Source organism: Heptranchias perlo, chromosome 17 (genome assembly GCF_035084215.1).
Source record: "Heptranchias perlo isolate sHepPer1 chromosome 17, sHepPer1.hap1, whole genome shotgun sequence".
NCBI lineage: Eukaryota > Metazoa > Chordata > Chondrichthyes > Hexanchiformes > Hexanchidae > Heptranchias > Heptranchias perlo.
Window position 1 is genome coordinate 52,272,451 of NC_090341.1, and position 17,531 is coordinate 52,289,981.

General features: G+C 45.1%; 1 protein-coding gene across 2 annotated transcripts in view; it reads left to right on the forward strand.

The window, feature by feature from the left end:
• rad54l2 (RAD54 like 2) overlaps positions 1 to 17,243 on the forward strand; it is a 145,862-nt gene extending 128,619 nt beyond the window's left edge. For both annotated transcript variants that reach the window (XM_067998996.1, XM_067998997.1), the window contains exons 20-23: positions 555 to 748; positions 1,462 to 1,551; positions 5,971 to 6,063; positions 11,493 to 17,243. In XM_067998996.1, coding sequence (XP_067855097.1) covers positions 555 to 748; positions 1,462 to 1,551; positions 5,971 to 6,063; positions 11,493 to 12,472 — 1,357 coding nt within the window. In that variant the 3' untranslated portion in view covers positions 12,473 to 17,243. The remainder of the gene's footprint in view (positions 1 to 554; positions 749 to 1,461; positions 1,552 to 5,970; positions 6,064 to 11,492) is intronic.
• The last annotated feature ends 288 nt before the right edge of the window (positions 17,244 to 17,531 follow it).

Below are 17,531 nucleotides of genomic sequence, written 5' to 3' on the forward strand. Positions count from 1 at the left end.
GTCACCACAGCTCCCGCTCTGAGGTGATGCTGCGCATAGCAGCCCTTCTGCTCAGGTGTGTGGTTGGGGGTTGTTAGCAATGGGGCACCACGTTGCGTGTATTTTAGAATTGTACAGTCATGATGAGGTCCTTATAAAACACTGCCTGAACAACCTCTTTGAAGGTTTGCTTTGCAGTGTCGTTAGATATGCCTCCATCGGTGGTAGAATGTAACTGGCTGGCAGGAGGTGTGCCTGAGCAGGGCTGACCTGAATCTCCACCTGCCTGTTGAAAGCACCTCTCTGACTAGTCAGCTCAGAATTGAGATGTCACGCGAGAGGAAGTCACGGAGGAGATGGTGCGATTCCGTTTCTCTGTGGGACCTATATTATTAGGACACTAGCGCCCACCTGCCATGTCACCTGAGTAGTGGTGTAGTCTTCTCTGAGCAGGACAGCCTGAGGAAACAAGAAAATAATTTAATTTGTACCCTCATGGCTACTTGTGCAGTAGACTATTTGATCCTTTAAAGGGTCTTGCTACAGGTATTTAATGTTTGAATTCTTTCCTGCAGGAGGGGCCCACTCAAGGGACTGGATGAGAAGCCAGTGGCGAGTGTTCGCCCTGTACAATCAACACCAATTCCCATGATGCCGCGGCAGGTTCCAGGAGGAATGGCAATGCATAGTTCGGGATTCGGCCCGGTGTTCCCTGTCGGTCACCTCCAACGGGCTGGTGTCGTGGTGCAGAAAATAGTCACTACCACAGGTAGGCACCTGGCATTCCAAACCAGGGGCACTTGGCAGCTCGTTCTTCCCGAGACAAACTCCCAACAGGAGCTGAGGAAGAGGAGAATGTCGGAGGCAGCCCAGTGATGGGAATGTGGGGGAGGAATGCTTCCCTGGCCAAACTCCCAACAGGAGCTGAGGGAGAGGTGAATGTCACATTGTCTGACAAACTCCCCCCGCCCCCCCACTGAGTTGGCAGGAGGTCAGAGACCATACCCCATCTCTGGAGAGAGAAATAATACACTCCTCTCCTCCCTCCCTTCCTACCCCTCCTTTATTTTGGGGGCAGAGGAAAGACTGTCTTCCCCACCCCCACCAAAACAAAGTGAAAGATTTCCCAATCACCAAGGCTCTCCTATTCCAATTGTGCAAAAGTTTATAATTTAGCGTTATCTCATAGGGCAAGCAATGGGCCTGATGTGGTGGTGAGGGAGAAGAGCGACGGCCATGGCTGGGTGCCCTATAGACGAATATAAACCCCTGGTATCAGGCCAACATGCTACTTTCACGGCTGCCATTTCCTCAAGCCCCCTAATAGTGTACTGCATCTCCTATTCCATTCATAGCTGAGACTGCACCCCCCCCCCTCCCCTCCCCTCCCCTCCCACTGCTGTCTGTGGCTGGTGTGTATAGATTTGTGTAGTTAGTGGAAGTCTTTTAATGACTTGCTCTTCCTGTTACTTCCCTTTACAGATATTGTTATTCCTGGAACCAATACGTCAACTGATGTCCAAGCAAGGATCAATGCTGGGGAAAGCATTCATGTTATCAGGGGAACAAAAGGTAGCTTCTAAATAGCTATCACTCCATGATAAAGTAATCTATTGCTGAACCTTCTCCTTCTCCCCCCCCATCAATGAAACTTCTAAGGTACAGAGTTTCAAGCTCACAGGTCAGAGTGCTACTCAAACCCAGCAGCCACAAATATAGTGAATCTCCAACTTTCTCAGCCAAGTCCATGGATTGCAACTGGGATCTTCTGGTTTAGATATGAGCCAAGTGCTCGCCCTGGCTTTTTTATTAGCAGGTGGCCATTTAAAAAATGCTAATCTGTGCATTGGTGTAGGAGGAGTGGTTCAATGTAGGCCTGTACTTGTTGCTTTTTTTCCCTTGATGCCTCTAGCCCCAAATCAAGGTTTTGAAGCTGGGAGAAAAGGGAAGGAACATAATGTGCTTAGTGAATGACCTCCTCTTGAATCTGTCTTAGATCCATTCATGTTTTTTTACCCTCCCTTCTCCCTCTTTCCCTCCAGTACCTTCCATTTCCAGCCAGGGTTTGGAGGTGACTGTTTGGGTTATTTTGACTCTCCAACCCTTAGTAAGAAGGTAGTAGGTTAGTCCTGCTCAACTATTTGGTTCTGGGCCAAATATGAGGGCCTCTATATAAACCTTGGGGGAGTTCCCACACATCAAACTTAATTGAACTGTGAACCAAAAGGTGTTGAGTCCAAAGGATCCCTGTTGATTGAGAGAATGCATTTTTTCTTTTATTAGATTCTCAAGAATGTACATTTGAATTTCATGTTTTAGTGTGGTCTTACTAACTTTGCAACCTGCATGGTGTGTTGCCTCCCTGGTGCCAGGGTAAAGGATATCAGAGAGGGAACGGGGGAACAGCCAGAAGTCGTGGTTCTTGTGGGAGAACCAATGACATTAGAAGGAAAAGGGTTGAGTTTCAGGAGCTGGGGTGAAGATAAAAAGCAGGACCTCTAAGGTGGTAATCTCTCTATTACTCCCAGTGCTACATGCTAGTGACTATAGGAATAGTAGGATAATACAGGTTAATGGGTGGCTGGAGAAATGGTGCAGGAGGGAGGGCTTCAGATTCCTGGGGCATTGGAACCAGTTCTGGGGCAGGAGGGATCTGTTCAAGGTTGACAGGTTGCACCTCAGAGCTAGGATCAATATCCTCACGGGGAAGTTAACTAGTGCTGTGGGGGAGGGTTTAAACTAATTTGGCTGGGGATAGGCACCAGGATGAAACAATAGTGAGGAGAAACAAGGTGCATAGAGGACTGGGAGACAAATCGCACTAAAGTAAAGAATAGTTCAGAAATAGGAGGGATCATATAGGGGCCAAATGCAGTCTAAGATGAGTTTGGAGTGCACGTGGTGTAGTAAATAGGGTTGGTGAGGTGCAGGCACAAGTTGCCACATGGGACTCTGATATAGTGGCAATAATGAGACCTGGCTCAAAGAAGGAGAGGATGGGGTACTTAATATTCCTGGTTACAAAGTATTCAGGAAAGATAGGGAAGGAAAGGAAGTGGTTGGCAGTATTGATCAAAGAGACTACTATAGCACTAGAAAGGGATGATGTAATTGAGAGTCAAAGACATAATCTGTTTGGTTAAAATTAAGGAAAAATAGGAGCTATTGCACTACTGGGTGTATACTATATGCCACCAAATAGTGGGAAGGAAATAACAATTTACAGAAAGATGCATGAACTAGAGTGATAATAGGGGGCTTCAATTATCCCAATAGACTGGAATAGTAACAGTGTAAAGGGCAAAGAAGGAGAGAAATTCCTGAAATGTATACAAGAGAACTTTCTTGATCGGTGTGTTTCCAGCACAATGAGGAAAGAAGCAGTGCTCTATCTAGGTCTGGGGAATGAAGTGGGGCTGGGGGAGCATTTGGAGAACAGTGATGGAAAAGGACAAGGAACAATCAAGTGTAAAAATATCTAACTGAAGGAGGTCCCATTTCAGTAAGTTTAAAAACAGACCTTGCCCTGGTGGATTGGAATCAAAAATTGGTAAGCAAAACAGTAATTGAATAGGAGGCGTTCAAGGAGATGTTTTAGGTACAGAGTAGACATGTTCCCACAGTGTGGGGGGAGAAAGGAAGGGTATCCAAAGCTAGAGCTCCCTGGATGACTAAAGATATGGAAATGTAAATAAAACAGAAAAAGGAGGCTTAGACAAATGTAAGGATCATAATGCAGTAGAGAACCAAGCTGAATACAGAGGAGACCTAAAAAAGGGAATGAGGGGTGAAGAGCGAGTATGGGAATAGATTATCAGTTAATCAAAGGGAACCCAGAAATTTTATAAACCTATAAATAGTAAACGGGTAGTCAAAGGAAGGGTGGGGCCAATTAGGGACATCATCTTGTGGAGGCATAGGGTATGGCTTGAGGTACTAAATGAATACTTGGCATCACTCTTCACTAAAGAGGATGCTGCCACTGTAGCAGTAAAGGAGGAGGTAGTAGCGATATTGGATAGAATAAAAATAAAGGAGGTACTTAAAAGGTTGGCAGTACTCAGTCACCCGGTCCAGATGGGATGCATCCTAGGTTTGAGGGAAGTAAGGGTGGAAATTGCAGAGGCTCTGGCCACAATCTTCTATTCCTCAGATATGGGGGTGGTGCCAGAGGACCTGGAGGATTGCAAATGTTACACCCCTATTCAAAAAAAGGGGGGGGGGAAAAAAGAGGGATAAACCCAGCAATTATAGGCCAGTCAGCCTAACATCTGTGTTGGGTAAACGGACAATAATCTGTAACAAAATTAATTGGCACTTGGAAAAGTATGGGCTAATATGATTAAAGAAAAATAGCATTTGAATAACGATTGAGTTCTTTGATGGAGTTACGGAGAGGGTTGATGAGGGTAGTGCAGTTTGTGTATATGGCCTTTCAAAAGGCATTTGATAAAGTATCACATAATAGACTGGTTAGCAAAATTAAAACCCATGGGATTGAAGGGACAGAGGCAGCAAATCTTTGAAGGCGGCAGGACAAGTTGAGAAGGCTGGTAAAGCATATGGGATCCTGGGCTTTATGCAGAGTACAAAAACCAGGAAGTTATGCTAAACCTTTATAAAACACTGGTTAGGCCTCAGCTGGAGTATTGTGTTGAGTTTCTGGGCACCACACTTTTTAGGAAGGATGTCAATGTCTTAGGGTGCAGAAGAGATTTACTGGAATGAGATGAGTGACTTCAGTTATGTGGAGAGACTGGAGAAGCTGGGGTTGTTCTCCTTGGAGCAGAGAAGGTTATGTGGAGATTTGATAGAGGTGTTCAAAATCATGAATGGCTTTGATTAGAGTAAATAAGGAAAAACTGTTTCCGGTGGCAGAAGGGTTGGTAACCAGAAGAGACATGAGGAAACTTTTTTTTTAAACTCAGTGAGTTAGGATCTGGAATGCACTGCCTGAAAGGGTGGTGGAAGCAGATTCCATAACAACTTTCAAAAGGGAATTGGATGGTGGGTGGGTGGAAATTGCAGGGCTGTAGGACTAATTGGATAGCTCTTTCAAAGAGCTGGCACAGGCAAGATTGGCCTCCTTCTATGCTGTATCCTACTATGAACTTTTTGTTGAGGTGATAATCTAAACCATCTTGCTCAAGAGTCACTTGGGGATACTGCAACACTCTGTACTGCAGACTGATGTAATGCAAATCTGCACCTACCTTCCCCGCACGATTTCAGTTGTGTTGTGGGCAGTTGCCAAGTAGAAGAAAAAGACTGCAGGCCAATAGTTCTATCCCCCCACCCCACACGGAATCTCACTTGGTCAACATCCCAAAGCCAAGTAGGCATGAAAGAAAGGAAGACTTGCATTTATTTAACTGCTCTTACAACCTCAGGATGTCCCGAAGTACTTTAAGTGTAGTCACTGGAATGTGGGAAACACAGCAGCCAATCTGCGCTCAAGGTCCCACAAACAGCACTGTGATAGTGACCAGATAATCTGCTGAGGGATAAATATTGGCCAGGACATCAGAGAGAACTCCTGTGCTCTTCAAATAGTGCCGTGCAATCTTTTACATCCACCTGCGAAGGCATGGCTTCTGTTTAACGTCCTGTCCTAAAGGTGGCACCTCCGACAGTGCAACACTCTGTACTGCACTGGGAGTGTCAGCTTGGATTTTGTGCTCAGGTCCCTGGAGTGTGAATTGAACCCCTGACGTTTGGACTCTGAGGCGAGAATGCTTTCAACTGAGCCACCGCTGACAGTAAAAGCAGTCCTAGAGGCACATGGAGCAGTAGGTCTGTTGAGGCCAGGAGCGAATAGAGGTGTAGCCTCCAAGCTATGAGTCAAACAAATGTGTGGCCTTGACTGGTACTTGGGCACTAATTACCTCACCTCAGACACAGAATCCCATGGGAATTGAATACAATGACAATACTTGAAATTGATATTACATTTTGTTGGCTTGTTAAAACGCACTGGTGCCTTTCTCTTAGGGATGTACATTCGCACGTGTGATGGAAGGATCTTTGCCGTACGCATGGGCAATAAACCAAAAGTGGCTGAGGGAAACCATGCAGCTGCATCAGGTGAGAGCCTCTAGTTCCATCTTTTTAGTTAACTATCTCCTGGCTTCCCAAGCAGAGCAGTGAAAGGAGCACGTTTACTAATGATCAGATAGGCAACACATGGGCACAGTACTCTAGATGCGGTCTGACCATAAAAAGTAGGAGCAGGCCATACGGCCCCTCGAGCTTGCTCCACCATTTAATAAGATCATGGCTGATCTTAGACCTCAATTCCACTTTCCCGCCCAATCCCTATATCTCTTGATTCCCCTAGAGTCCAAAAATCTATCCATCTCAGCCTTGAATATACTCAACGACTGAGCATTCACAGCCCTCTGGGGTAGAGAATTCCAAAGATCCACCACCCTCTGAGTGAGTGAAGAAATTCCTCCTCATCTCGGTCCTAAATCACCCACCCCTTATCCTGGGACTGTGCCCCTAGTTCTAGACTCTCCAGCCAGGGGAAACAGCCTCTCCGCATCTACTGTCAAGCCCTGTAAGAATTTTTTACATTTCGATGAGATCACCTCGCATTCTTGTAAACTGAAGAGAATATAGGCCCATTCTTCTCAATCTCTCCTCATAGGACCAGTGAGAGCTTTCTATGTCTTGAGTTTGACAGGCTGCTGAGGTCAGGTTCAACCAGCTAATAGATTATCATGATCTGGAAGGGTGGAGGAAGCAGATTTAATAGTAACTTTCAAAAGGGAATTGGATATACACTGTGGGACAGAGCAGGGGTAGTGAGACGAATTGGATAGCTCTTTCAAAGAGCCGGCAAGTGCATGATGGGCTGAATGGCCTCCTCCTGTGCTGTAAGATTCTATGACCTTTATGTTGTCAAAGTGGTGTCCTTTGATTTATACTGAGTGGTTCTATTAATAGATCCAAAATAGCTTGTCAGCTTTAGCTAGTTTCTCTACATTGGTTACGAACCTTTAGTGGTCTGTGCACAATACCATAAAGATCTGAATCTCTCAGTATTGTTCCCTGCAAATGATACGAGTATTGTGTTAGCCCTACCAATAGGCATAACACTTAATTGACAAATGATGTTTAATTTAGATATGTGTGGCCCACTCCCCTAGCAAATCTAAATCTTTTTGGATTTGATGGTACTCCTATCGTCTTAACCCTTGCCCAGATTTAGGTCATCTGCAAATACCACTGTCCAAGTAATCAATAAAGACCATGAAGAGTAGCAGGCCTAGAACAGATCCCTGGGGGACACTAGTAACATGTCTCCAAGCTGAACCATATCTGTTAACACAACCTTTTGGCTGCAGGATTGGAGCTAATTCCTAATCCAGCATTTCAAATTACTACTGTCTTGAGAAGTATCTTTATATCAAAGAGCTCCTCAAAAAAAACTATGAAACTTGTTTGGCATGGACCTATTTTCTTCAGAAGCCATGTTGTGAATTTCTAATAGCCGCTTTCTTTTCCCTGTGATCATAAAGGGCATCTCTTACGAGCCCTTCTAGTATCTTCCCAATAATGGATGTCAGGCTGATAGAGGTAGGGAACTTCAGGCCTGATTTGTCACTTTTTTTAAAAAAAAGGAACTACATAAGCTAGCTTCCAGTCTAAGGGAACTATTCAAAATACAGGCAAGAGGCTCACAGAGCACTTGTCCCAAGTCTTTAATCACCCTTGGATTGATTATATCTGGACCTGGAGCCCTATCAATTTTGAGCTTTCCTAATCTATCCAATGACATTTTAATAATAATGCTATTCAATACTAAGCACTCCTCATCTGGAACATAATCATTTACAGGAGTATATATAGTCTGATGTAAGAGTCATTTAGCAGCTCTGCTATAACCCAAGAATCAGTTTGAATCTGCCCTACAATATCCTTTAGTGGCCCTATAGTCCTTTATGGTCTACAGACATAGCTAAAAAAGCTTTTGCTATTGGTGCCACAATTAAGCACCATCTTTTTCCCCCCCAGAGATCTCTTGGCTAATGGCTGTTTTTGTCTTAATTGCATGAGATACTTTTCCCTGTTCTCCTGTGAGTCAAATGCCTTAAGTGTGTAGAATACCTTCTGTTTCAGTTGAATTTACCTCTGTATATTCCTAGTCAATCATAATTGTTTTATTTTATCATGTGCCCTTTTAACCATTGGGACATACATAGCTTCATTCTGTTTGAGTGGTTTTAAATAGAACCCATTTATCCTCAGTACTTGATTGGGCAACTCTACTAGACAGGCAGTCAACTTTTGCCAGATCTTCAGCCATTTTTGTAAAGTTAGCTCTCTTAAAAGCTGGGACCAGCATTAGATTGGCTATAGCCTTGGACTGGCCAATAAAATTAAAAGCATGATCAGAACTGGCCAGGTGCTGCCCAACATGGGAGGTTTGATACAGCACTAGGATCATTGCTAAAAACCACATCTTGAATTTGTTCATCGCTACTTGCCTCACCAACATGCTGTGTGAAGAAACAATAATTGACGGTGTCTACAAAAGTCTCAGCCACTCTTCCCCCCTACACTTAGATGATTCAGCATCCAACTATTTAATACAAGGAAAGTTGAAGTCTCCTATAATACAAATTGGGCCTTGGTTAGAAGCCATAGCAATTTTTGAACAAAGTTCATCAGCTAGGGATGCCTGTCCTGGACATCTAACAGGTGCCAATCATAAACTTAGGGCCATGGGCTTGGACTAATTGAATCCAAACAGCTTCAGCTGATGTGCTAATATCTGTTGCTACAGCAGGCAGATTGTCTTGACAAATAAGGCTACACTGCCTCCTTTCTGACCTATTCTATCTTTCCTAAAACAGTTATACCCTACACATTCAGCACTGTCATTTAAATCTAGCCATGTCTCTGTAATATCTGGGTTTTCTAATGCCACACAAGATTGTAGTTCTAGCAGTTTATTTAAGACTTCTTCTATTAGCATAAAGCATTTCAATGGTTTAATCAATTAGCTGACTCTGGGTACCATTTCTTTTCTGTGCCTTGTCTTTAGAAAATCTGGGTCATATATTAGTGCTACCTACCTCAGTAAAACTACTGGCTGGTTTATCTATTCTAACCCTACCTCAACCATAAAGGCTACCTCAAAATTCTCAGCCAACATCTGTGCAGGCCATCCCTCCTAAAAAGCTTACCTTGCCACTGAAAATTTCCCCAGGTGTCTGTAAAAGTAAGTCTTTCCTTCTTATTAGGTCCTCGAGCCGCAGATTGAGTCCGATAATTCTGCTGATCCTTTCTACAGAACTCCGTGGCACTGGAAGGCAGCCAGAGATGACCACCTTTGCTCCCTTGTCCTTTAGTGCACGGCCCAACTTCCTGTAGCTCTCCTGCAGGAGAGAAGACTTTTTATCCATCACATCATTTGTTCCCACATGCAATGCCACAGTGGTTCTCTCCTTTCACAAGGTCATCCATTCTGTCGAAGATCATTAACTTTGGCTTCTGGAAAACACAAAACTGCACAGGACAAAGCCTTACCTCTGCACAGCATGGTCAGTGTGCCTGACAACATAGTCTCCAATGACTAGAGTCCTCTGTCTGACCCACCTCTTTCTTTGACTGTGCCTTTCTGTTCTGCTTTGCTTCATTGTCTGAGGCAACGTGGGCTGTGCTGTCTTTTGTATCCGAATTGGTCTCTTCCTGTGCAAACTGCAAACCTGTTCTCGGAGGCAAAAATACAATCCAGAGTGCAGAAAGGAGGAGTCAAGTGAAGAAATAAACTTCAGTTGTCTGATTAAGGAAGTCATCAAAATCCACCAGGTATTTCCGGTCCTCTACTTGTTTCAAGTTGCAGGTTAAAGGACTCAATTTCTACACATTTAGAGCATGTGAATGAACTGTAGTGCCTAATATCAATGACCTCCCTTCCCAAACTTGCCTTAAATGTGTACATGTTACACATTTCACACTGGAGACACTCTCCTCTAGGCACAGCTCTGGAGGAGGTCATGATATTTGGAAGTATTTGTTTTTTTTTATTTGGGGGTGGGGGAGACACTCCCAAAGTAATTGGCTTCTCGCTCCCTTTTTTATGTCACTTTTCAACCAATCAGCTACTCCTACTCACCTAATTGAGTTCATATGACCTCTCCCACACACCTGTTATATAATTCTAATTTACCCTGTCTATCTACTGCATACACTTACCTTTGCATTTAACTACACAATACAGATAATAGTACAATAGACAATTAAACAAACACTCAAAGTGAGACAAGAACCAAAATCCTTTGACTCACACACTCACCAAACCACAAACTCCCTTGTTCTCAACTCTCAAAAAGTAAGTGACCTCTCGCTCTGCTGAACCTCTCACTCCGTCAAAGTCTAAATGTCCGCTTTTACAGAGCCAAAAAACAGCCATCTGGATAATTAATTTTCTTGTTGAAAAACCTGCATTGAGGTTAAAAAGAAAAGACCAACTAAGTCACTACATAAGGCATAGGTGACCCCTCAAGCTTAGGGTTAGGAAGCCTGTAGATTTTAAGAGGAAAGGAAGACTGAAGGAGGTGAGGTGTTCCACAGTTTTCAGAGCGTGGGAAAGAATTAGTTAGTCGGAGATTTGAATTCAAGGAGGACGTGTGAGTTGGGCAGGGTATTTGGAACAAGAGTTCAGAGAGGCACTGACCATAGTAGTGTCATTAAGTAGACAAGTTGCATTTGTATCATACCTTTTTAAAATAGAAAATGTGCTGAGGCACTTCATACAGGAGAGATAGGCACCAAGCATCAGTAAGGGCTGGAGATGACTGAAAGCATGGTTAAAAAGACAGGTTTTGGGGAAACTTTTGAGGGTGGGAGAGGGAGCTCCAGAGAATAAAGAAAAGTCTTGCATTTCTATAGCACCTTTCCACAACCTCAGGACGTCCCAAAGTACTTTACAGCCAATGAAATACTTCTTGAAGTGTAGCCACTGCTGTAATGTAGGAAACGTGGCAGCCAATTTGTGCACAGCAAGATTCCACACACAGCAATGAGATCATCTGTTTTATTGATGGTTGAGGAAGAAATATTGGCCAGGACATCAGGTGAGGCTGAGATGACTGATAAACTCTGTAGTTTGTGGGGGGGTAGGTAGGAAGGAAGGTGGGCAGAGGGGTCCACAGTGGGAGGATTGAAGGGCACAGGTTGTGACTTGGGAGATGGAGGGGTAGATAGGATGGGGAAAGGCCATGGAAGAATTTGTGTGTGGAAGTTGAATGCAGCGCACTGGGAGTTTGGGGGGGTGGGGGGCGGCTAATGGTGACCAACAGGAATGGTTGCAAAAGAGGGGATGGGGCGTAGAGAGAAAGAGAGCAGTTGGAGACTAGTGAAGGATTGGCTACAAAAGTGACCATGTCCTGAAATATAACCCAAAAGGGAGCCTCTCCACTGCCCACCGAAGCTATTGCAGGGCAGGGTTGGACGAATTCTTCAGTAGTTTTAACTGAGTTTTATTTGTTAATCCTTTCCAGGTTCGCAGGGAGCTGCTCTTAACCTAACCGGCCACGGGGGCCACAGCTCCTCTTCCCCCGATCAGTCGCAGAAGGGCCTTTCCCCGGAAGAAATCGCACGGCCCCTTTCCCCGGACAGTCCGGAGATAATAAGCGAGCTCCAGCGCTACGCCGAGGCAGCAGCTGCCAGGGAATCCAGCGATCGACCGGTGACCGTCACCAACGCACAGGGGGACCACGCGAAGCTGAGGCAGGTCCAGCCTTCCGACCAGCTCCTGGGCATCAATTCTCCGGCCTCGGCCCGGGCTGCTGCCTTGAACATGCCAACGGCGAGCCGCTACACAGACTGGAACTCTGGCGCAGTCGGGATGGACATGAGGGGCGGCAAGCGGAAGTCTTCCTCGCCTTCCTTGGAGGACCACACTCGGAAGCAAAGGCACACGATGCCGGCACAGAACTACTCTCTCCCCGCTGGCTTTAACCTGTCGTCCGTTGGCCTGAGCCCTGAGTTGGCCGGGCTGGCCGGTAATTTTCCAACTGTCTTAAACCCCTTGTACGGCACGGGGAACCCCTACTACACACTGCCCGGCTTGCTGGGGGACCCGCGTCTGATGTTCCCCATGACTACTGACCCGCGTCTTGCTGCTAACACCGCCGCCCCCCCCGTCCCTACCTCAGCGACCGGCGCCACGGCGCCCTTCATGCTCAACCAGACCTCAACCGTGCCCACGGGCCTGCTTCCCGGTCTGCCGCACCCCTTCACCCAGTCTCTGCTGAATGAGCCCCGGATGTTTGCCCCGTACCCAGTGCCCCAGCTCACCAACAGCCTGCCGGCCGGCGCGGAGCATACTGGCAGAGCCTTCGCGCCATCGTCTTCCGGATACCCAGCTCCGGAGCTCCTCGGCACCACAGCTCCACAGATTGACCCGCTCGCGGCATTGGACACTGCTGGCAGCTCGGATGACGACGTCATCGAGGTCACGAGCAGTAACTCGGGTTGACCGACCGATCTGGGACCGGGCTGTTATCCAAATCTTTTTAAATAATTCATTAAATAAATAAACGTGTCACTCACCCGAATTTTATGGCCGACGACCAGCATTGTAAATGTTGCCTTTTTTACATTTTTTTAAATTATTGGCCAAGTGGATTTTTTCATCTTTTTTAAATAAAACTTTCCGCTGGATTTTTTTTTTGTTTCTTGCCTGGAGGGAAGTTTTGCCTTTGTTTAAGAATTTAACAAAAATCTGATTTAAGTTGAGCAGAGAAGTACAGTCGATCCTGTTCAAGGGAGGTGGTGGTGGGGGGGATTTGTTTAAAGGGACAGTGCCACATAAAAATTGTTTGCAGGCAGTGTGACGTAAAATTGTTTGAAGGAGCAATGTCACATAAAATTTGACTGATACACGTTTGTAGTTTTTGTTTTGTGTTTTGGAAAGCTTTGATAACAGCTGGTGTGCAGAACAAGCAGGATTTGATGTTTTCAACGAGCAGGTAACAGGAAGGTGAAACCAACTGTATATATCACATTGGAAGTGTGCTGCAGAGCTGGAAGAATCCACTCCTCAAGTTACTGGTCCTGGACCAGAAACACAACGGAGAGACTTTTACAGGTTTGAGAGAGTTCTGTGGGAGAAAGGGGAGGGAGGGGGGGTAACGAGCTCTGGCTGCTTGGAGGGAGCAGGATTGAAAAGCCATTGTGGGGTTACCCCCTTGATGGCTTTGTGGCTGAATGCACCACCTGGTGCGGTGCTGAGCCATACAGATCAGAAAGTTCCAGGCTCCATTCCCCACAGTTGGCCTAACGCCCGTGGATTAGGAAGGAGAACAAAAGCCAGCCCGCCCCACAGTCCAAATCCTGTGTGGGGGTGGGGGGGTGAATAATGCTGCCTGGACCATCATCTACTGCCCCCACCCCCCACCCAACGTCTAAAATTGAGTGGCTGTGGAGGAATTTACTGCTGTTCCCTCAGTAGTGGGAGGGAGCTGTAGAAATTGATTCCAAACTCCTCATTTAAGTTCTGCAGAGTAGCACAAACCCTGGCCCTCCCTCCCCACTGACATTTTAATTCGAAAATCATAAATGCCTTTAGTTACTCTGTTCTTTCCTCGGGTTGGTTTCCGTGGTGCTGTTGGGTGTTGGCCAAAGTTCTTTCCTAGCTACAGAGAGTGGGGGGGGAGGAGCTTCCTGTACTAAGGTTGATGTTTTATGCAGAATATTTTGCTTAATTATCCTCTACCAGCATATTGCAGTGGTCAAATCACGCAGCCGGCAGAATATATGAACTATGACTCAGCTGGAGGTCTATAGGGAATTGCTCCATTCAGGTAAAGCTCAAACTGTTCCTGAGATACAGAAGTATTAAATGAGACAACTTTTAGAAGGTTTTTCATTTTAAGGTTTGCTTTAAAATTTCAAGCCAGCATTTTTTTTTTGGAAGTAATTTCCACTTTTAACTTATTTATGAACTTGGGTATTTATTATCACAATCGTAACTACAATGCAGATATTTTTCAAGGGAAAAGGATGATAATTCTGACCAAAGTTCAGCTGACATTTGGACCAACTGCAGTCAGACCAAAATGATACTGGCTCCTTGGGCTGAATACGGCACAGCAAATAAGTGGTGGCCATGTTGGAATGGCCTGGTCAACCAATCTGTTGGCCCATTCATGCCCTGGAAGGGTTTGGTGATTCATATAAAGACTTTTTCTTAAATTTAAGATGTTTTCTGTAGTTTTAAAATTGGAGTTAAATGTGATGAGGCATTGATCATTTGATAGATTGGTGGCTCCATGTGACCTAGTGCAATCGATCACAGGGCCACTGCTCTGGTATAAAGTGTTTGCTGCATTCATGCCAGCGGTGAGTGTATTACTTGCTAGTTTCAGCCAGAGTGCCCACGTTTACACCTCCTTGGGGTGTAAAAGCCACTGATCATTTCCTGAAAATGTGGAGGAGAGATTGGGTGGGGGGGAATGTTCTATTGTGAAGTTAGTTCTGAAGTGCAGTCCACTTCAGAATGTGTAAATGGCCATTCAACTTGCTGCTGTTACTGATTTAGCCTAGCTGAAATCCACAAGGCCCACCTCCATGGTCCCAAGTACAGTGAATTGTTTTATTTTCTCCCCCCTATTCTTTGGTTTTAATGCGTCTTAATGATTACAAGACTTTAAAAAGAATTCAGGGGCATCAGTTGCACTCCAGCGCCTCGCTTGAGTGGCCATTATTATTGTTTGAGCCCAGATGGTGTGCCTTGGAGGACTATTCTACCACGGGAAGCCATCTGAGCTTGAGCGGTGATGTGAGGCCTGAGGCAGGTGCCATGGATTGGGCTTGATGTGATTCTGCAGAGTTCACATCTTTCTGTTGTGTACCGACTGGCAGCTGACTCCTAATTTAAAGTAATGGTCACGGTGCCTGACCCTGACCCTTCTCATTTCTAAAGCTCACTATTTTGCTCGCTGCGCTATTAAAGCTGATATGAAAATGCAGCACCGATGAAAATGAAAGGTCCTGTACAGCAATCCCACCCCGACCTCTGATTTCCCTCCGTCCCCCTCTCTCCCTTCTAGATTAGTTTCCGGACTCGCAGCTCTAACAGGATCAAGGAGATGTTTGCCCCCTGATTGTGGGCAGGGAAGAGAGAGTTCAGGATAAATGCTTTTAATTTATATTTTTTTAAAAAAAGAAAATTAAACAATTTAAAAGGAGGAGCCCAAGAAGCCAGAATGTGTGTGACCCACTGGGTGTGTCGTCACAACTGTACTGAGACGAGTTTCAATTAGATTTTTTATTTCCTTCGTTTTTAATAGTTTCCCTCCAGTCCTGAGACTGTTATCTAGAAGGAGTTGCCATGCGAGGTGGATAATATTATTAATCGATAGAAGCCTTAGAAACATTAGCTATGCAAGTTTTTTTTAAAAAGTGTTTTTTGTTCGGACACATCACAGACGAGATGAGATAAGGGGCTTTCATGAACTTGTCAAACTGTACCAGCGACGGCCCCATCTGTCACCCAGTAACGAAGTTTCCAATTCTCCAAAGACTTGAATATATTTCTGGGATCCCTGTAACTGTTGTCCTATGTTGCTGTCAGACCCAACTTAGAAGGGTTGGTGGGGGAGAGGGAGGAGAGCCCTGAATTATTGTGTGATCCTGTCATTCACGTGTCCTGGTCAACTGTGTATTTAAACTGGCAACTGAATAATGCCATGGAAAAATTCTCTTTGCTGGGGGCCCTGGACAGCAGTGCCAGGCTGTGTTGGCGTTGAAAGCTAACCTTGGAGAATTGGTTCTGGCCAATCTCCCATTGTAGCAGCAGTTGTACCATGCATTGAATTGTATGTTAAACCTTATTGAAGTATTAATTTGTTTTATATACACTAGGCTCTCAATCCCCCCCCCCCCCCCCGCCCTGTATTTGCTTTTCTCGGAGGAGTGAGGATAACTTCATATTTTGTGTGTACTGAACATCAAATCATGCCCTACTATTTATTAACATTTGATGTATGTCCATTCTCTGTGATTACACCCAACCATTGTATTCTACTCCTGCCGTACAACATTTACCCCACTCCTCCGGTCAGGCCAATCTGCTTTTATGTGATTAGTTCAAATAACCTGCATATTGTAATAAAGGAGGATGGTTGGGAGATGAATTTAGGCGGTGTGTGGATGTGGACATTTGCTGGCTCTGGAGTATATCTCTGCTCTCAAATGTATTGTTGATGGGGAGACTGCCTGTCCTGTGGAAGAGTATGTGCCTGTGCAGTCTGTGCTCATTCAGAGAGTCAAGCAGTCAGCCTTCGTTCTAGCTGCATTCTGTGGTCATCTTTTCAACGGGACAAACTCACTTACCAAATAAATTATCTCCTCAATCCCAATTCTGTTTTAACCATATGGGTACATTCAATTTTTAATGAAAATTACGCTGGCATCAACATCCCTTTCTGGATTCTGTAACCCACTTACACGTGGGTTGGGCAGTAATTCACAGTGGCATATATTAAGCCCAGCGCTATGCAAGTGCTTGTTACCCTGTATGCCACAGAGTGAGAGAGTGTTGTACAGATGAGATTGCGTTGTGCGAATGTCATGATTTCCTCACACTTGCTTTGTGAGGTGGGGATGATGGGGAAAGTGGAAACTCCCCACCGTGCCCAGTGGGACTTTCTGTATCCCTTTCCCCTTGGTCCTTTTTGCTCAGTGCTTCCATTGTTTTTCATTGTTAAATGGTTGAGTGTGTTGCACCTGCAAATAGAGGTGTGTTATCTCCTTCTGCCCCTGGGGTGCTGTACACTGGACAAGATCCTGCCTATTTGTTTGCTGTCTTTGTTAAATGTGGAACTGGGCGTGACTGCCCCAGAGACTGTTACCACTAGGAATTAAGGGAGTTTGTGCTGCTAATCGCCCTTCTGAAAACTGCTGTTCGTGCATGTGCAACAGGTACAAAGTAGGCAAGGTCTCCTCTACTGCCTCGGACCTGATGCAATGTAAGTGATGGTGTCGCTGTGCCGGGCAGACCTGGGTGGGGTCTCCTTGTGACTCCCCCACTCTCCCAGGAGATGGAACTGTTCTAGTTTATTTCCCCCCTCCCCCATGCAGAAAATAAATTGAAAACCAGTTTGTTGCTCGAAATAAAGACAACTTTTTTTGTAATTAAATGTTCAGTCTGTGAACTGCCTAATGGACCTCTTGTTTTGTTTTTATTTTGTAAAATGAAAAATAAAGACTAGATCCTTTTGTGTTTTAGTAGAGAAATCCTTTAACTAAGTGTCTGTGTGAGAATGTTCCTGAAACAGATTTGTTTACTGTGCCGCTTAATTTATGATAAACACGTCACTCATTTGTCAACACAATTTCTGCTTGTAGCATCGTCTCTATAGCGTGCGTATAAAATAAATGACCAATTTGCAATATCTGTATCTCGGGCCATTGAGAATTTTGTGCAGCATCATAGGGGGTTGTCTAGGCTGGGCAGAATTCTTCAATCACCAGATGTTGTGTGTCAGGAAGTAATGGACCTTGTCCTCGTTGGATTGTAGGTTGTCCCGTTG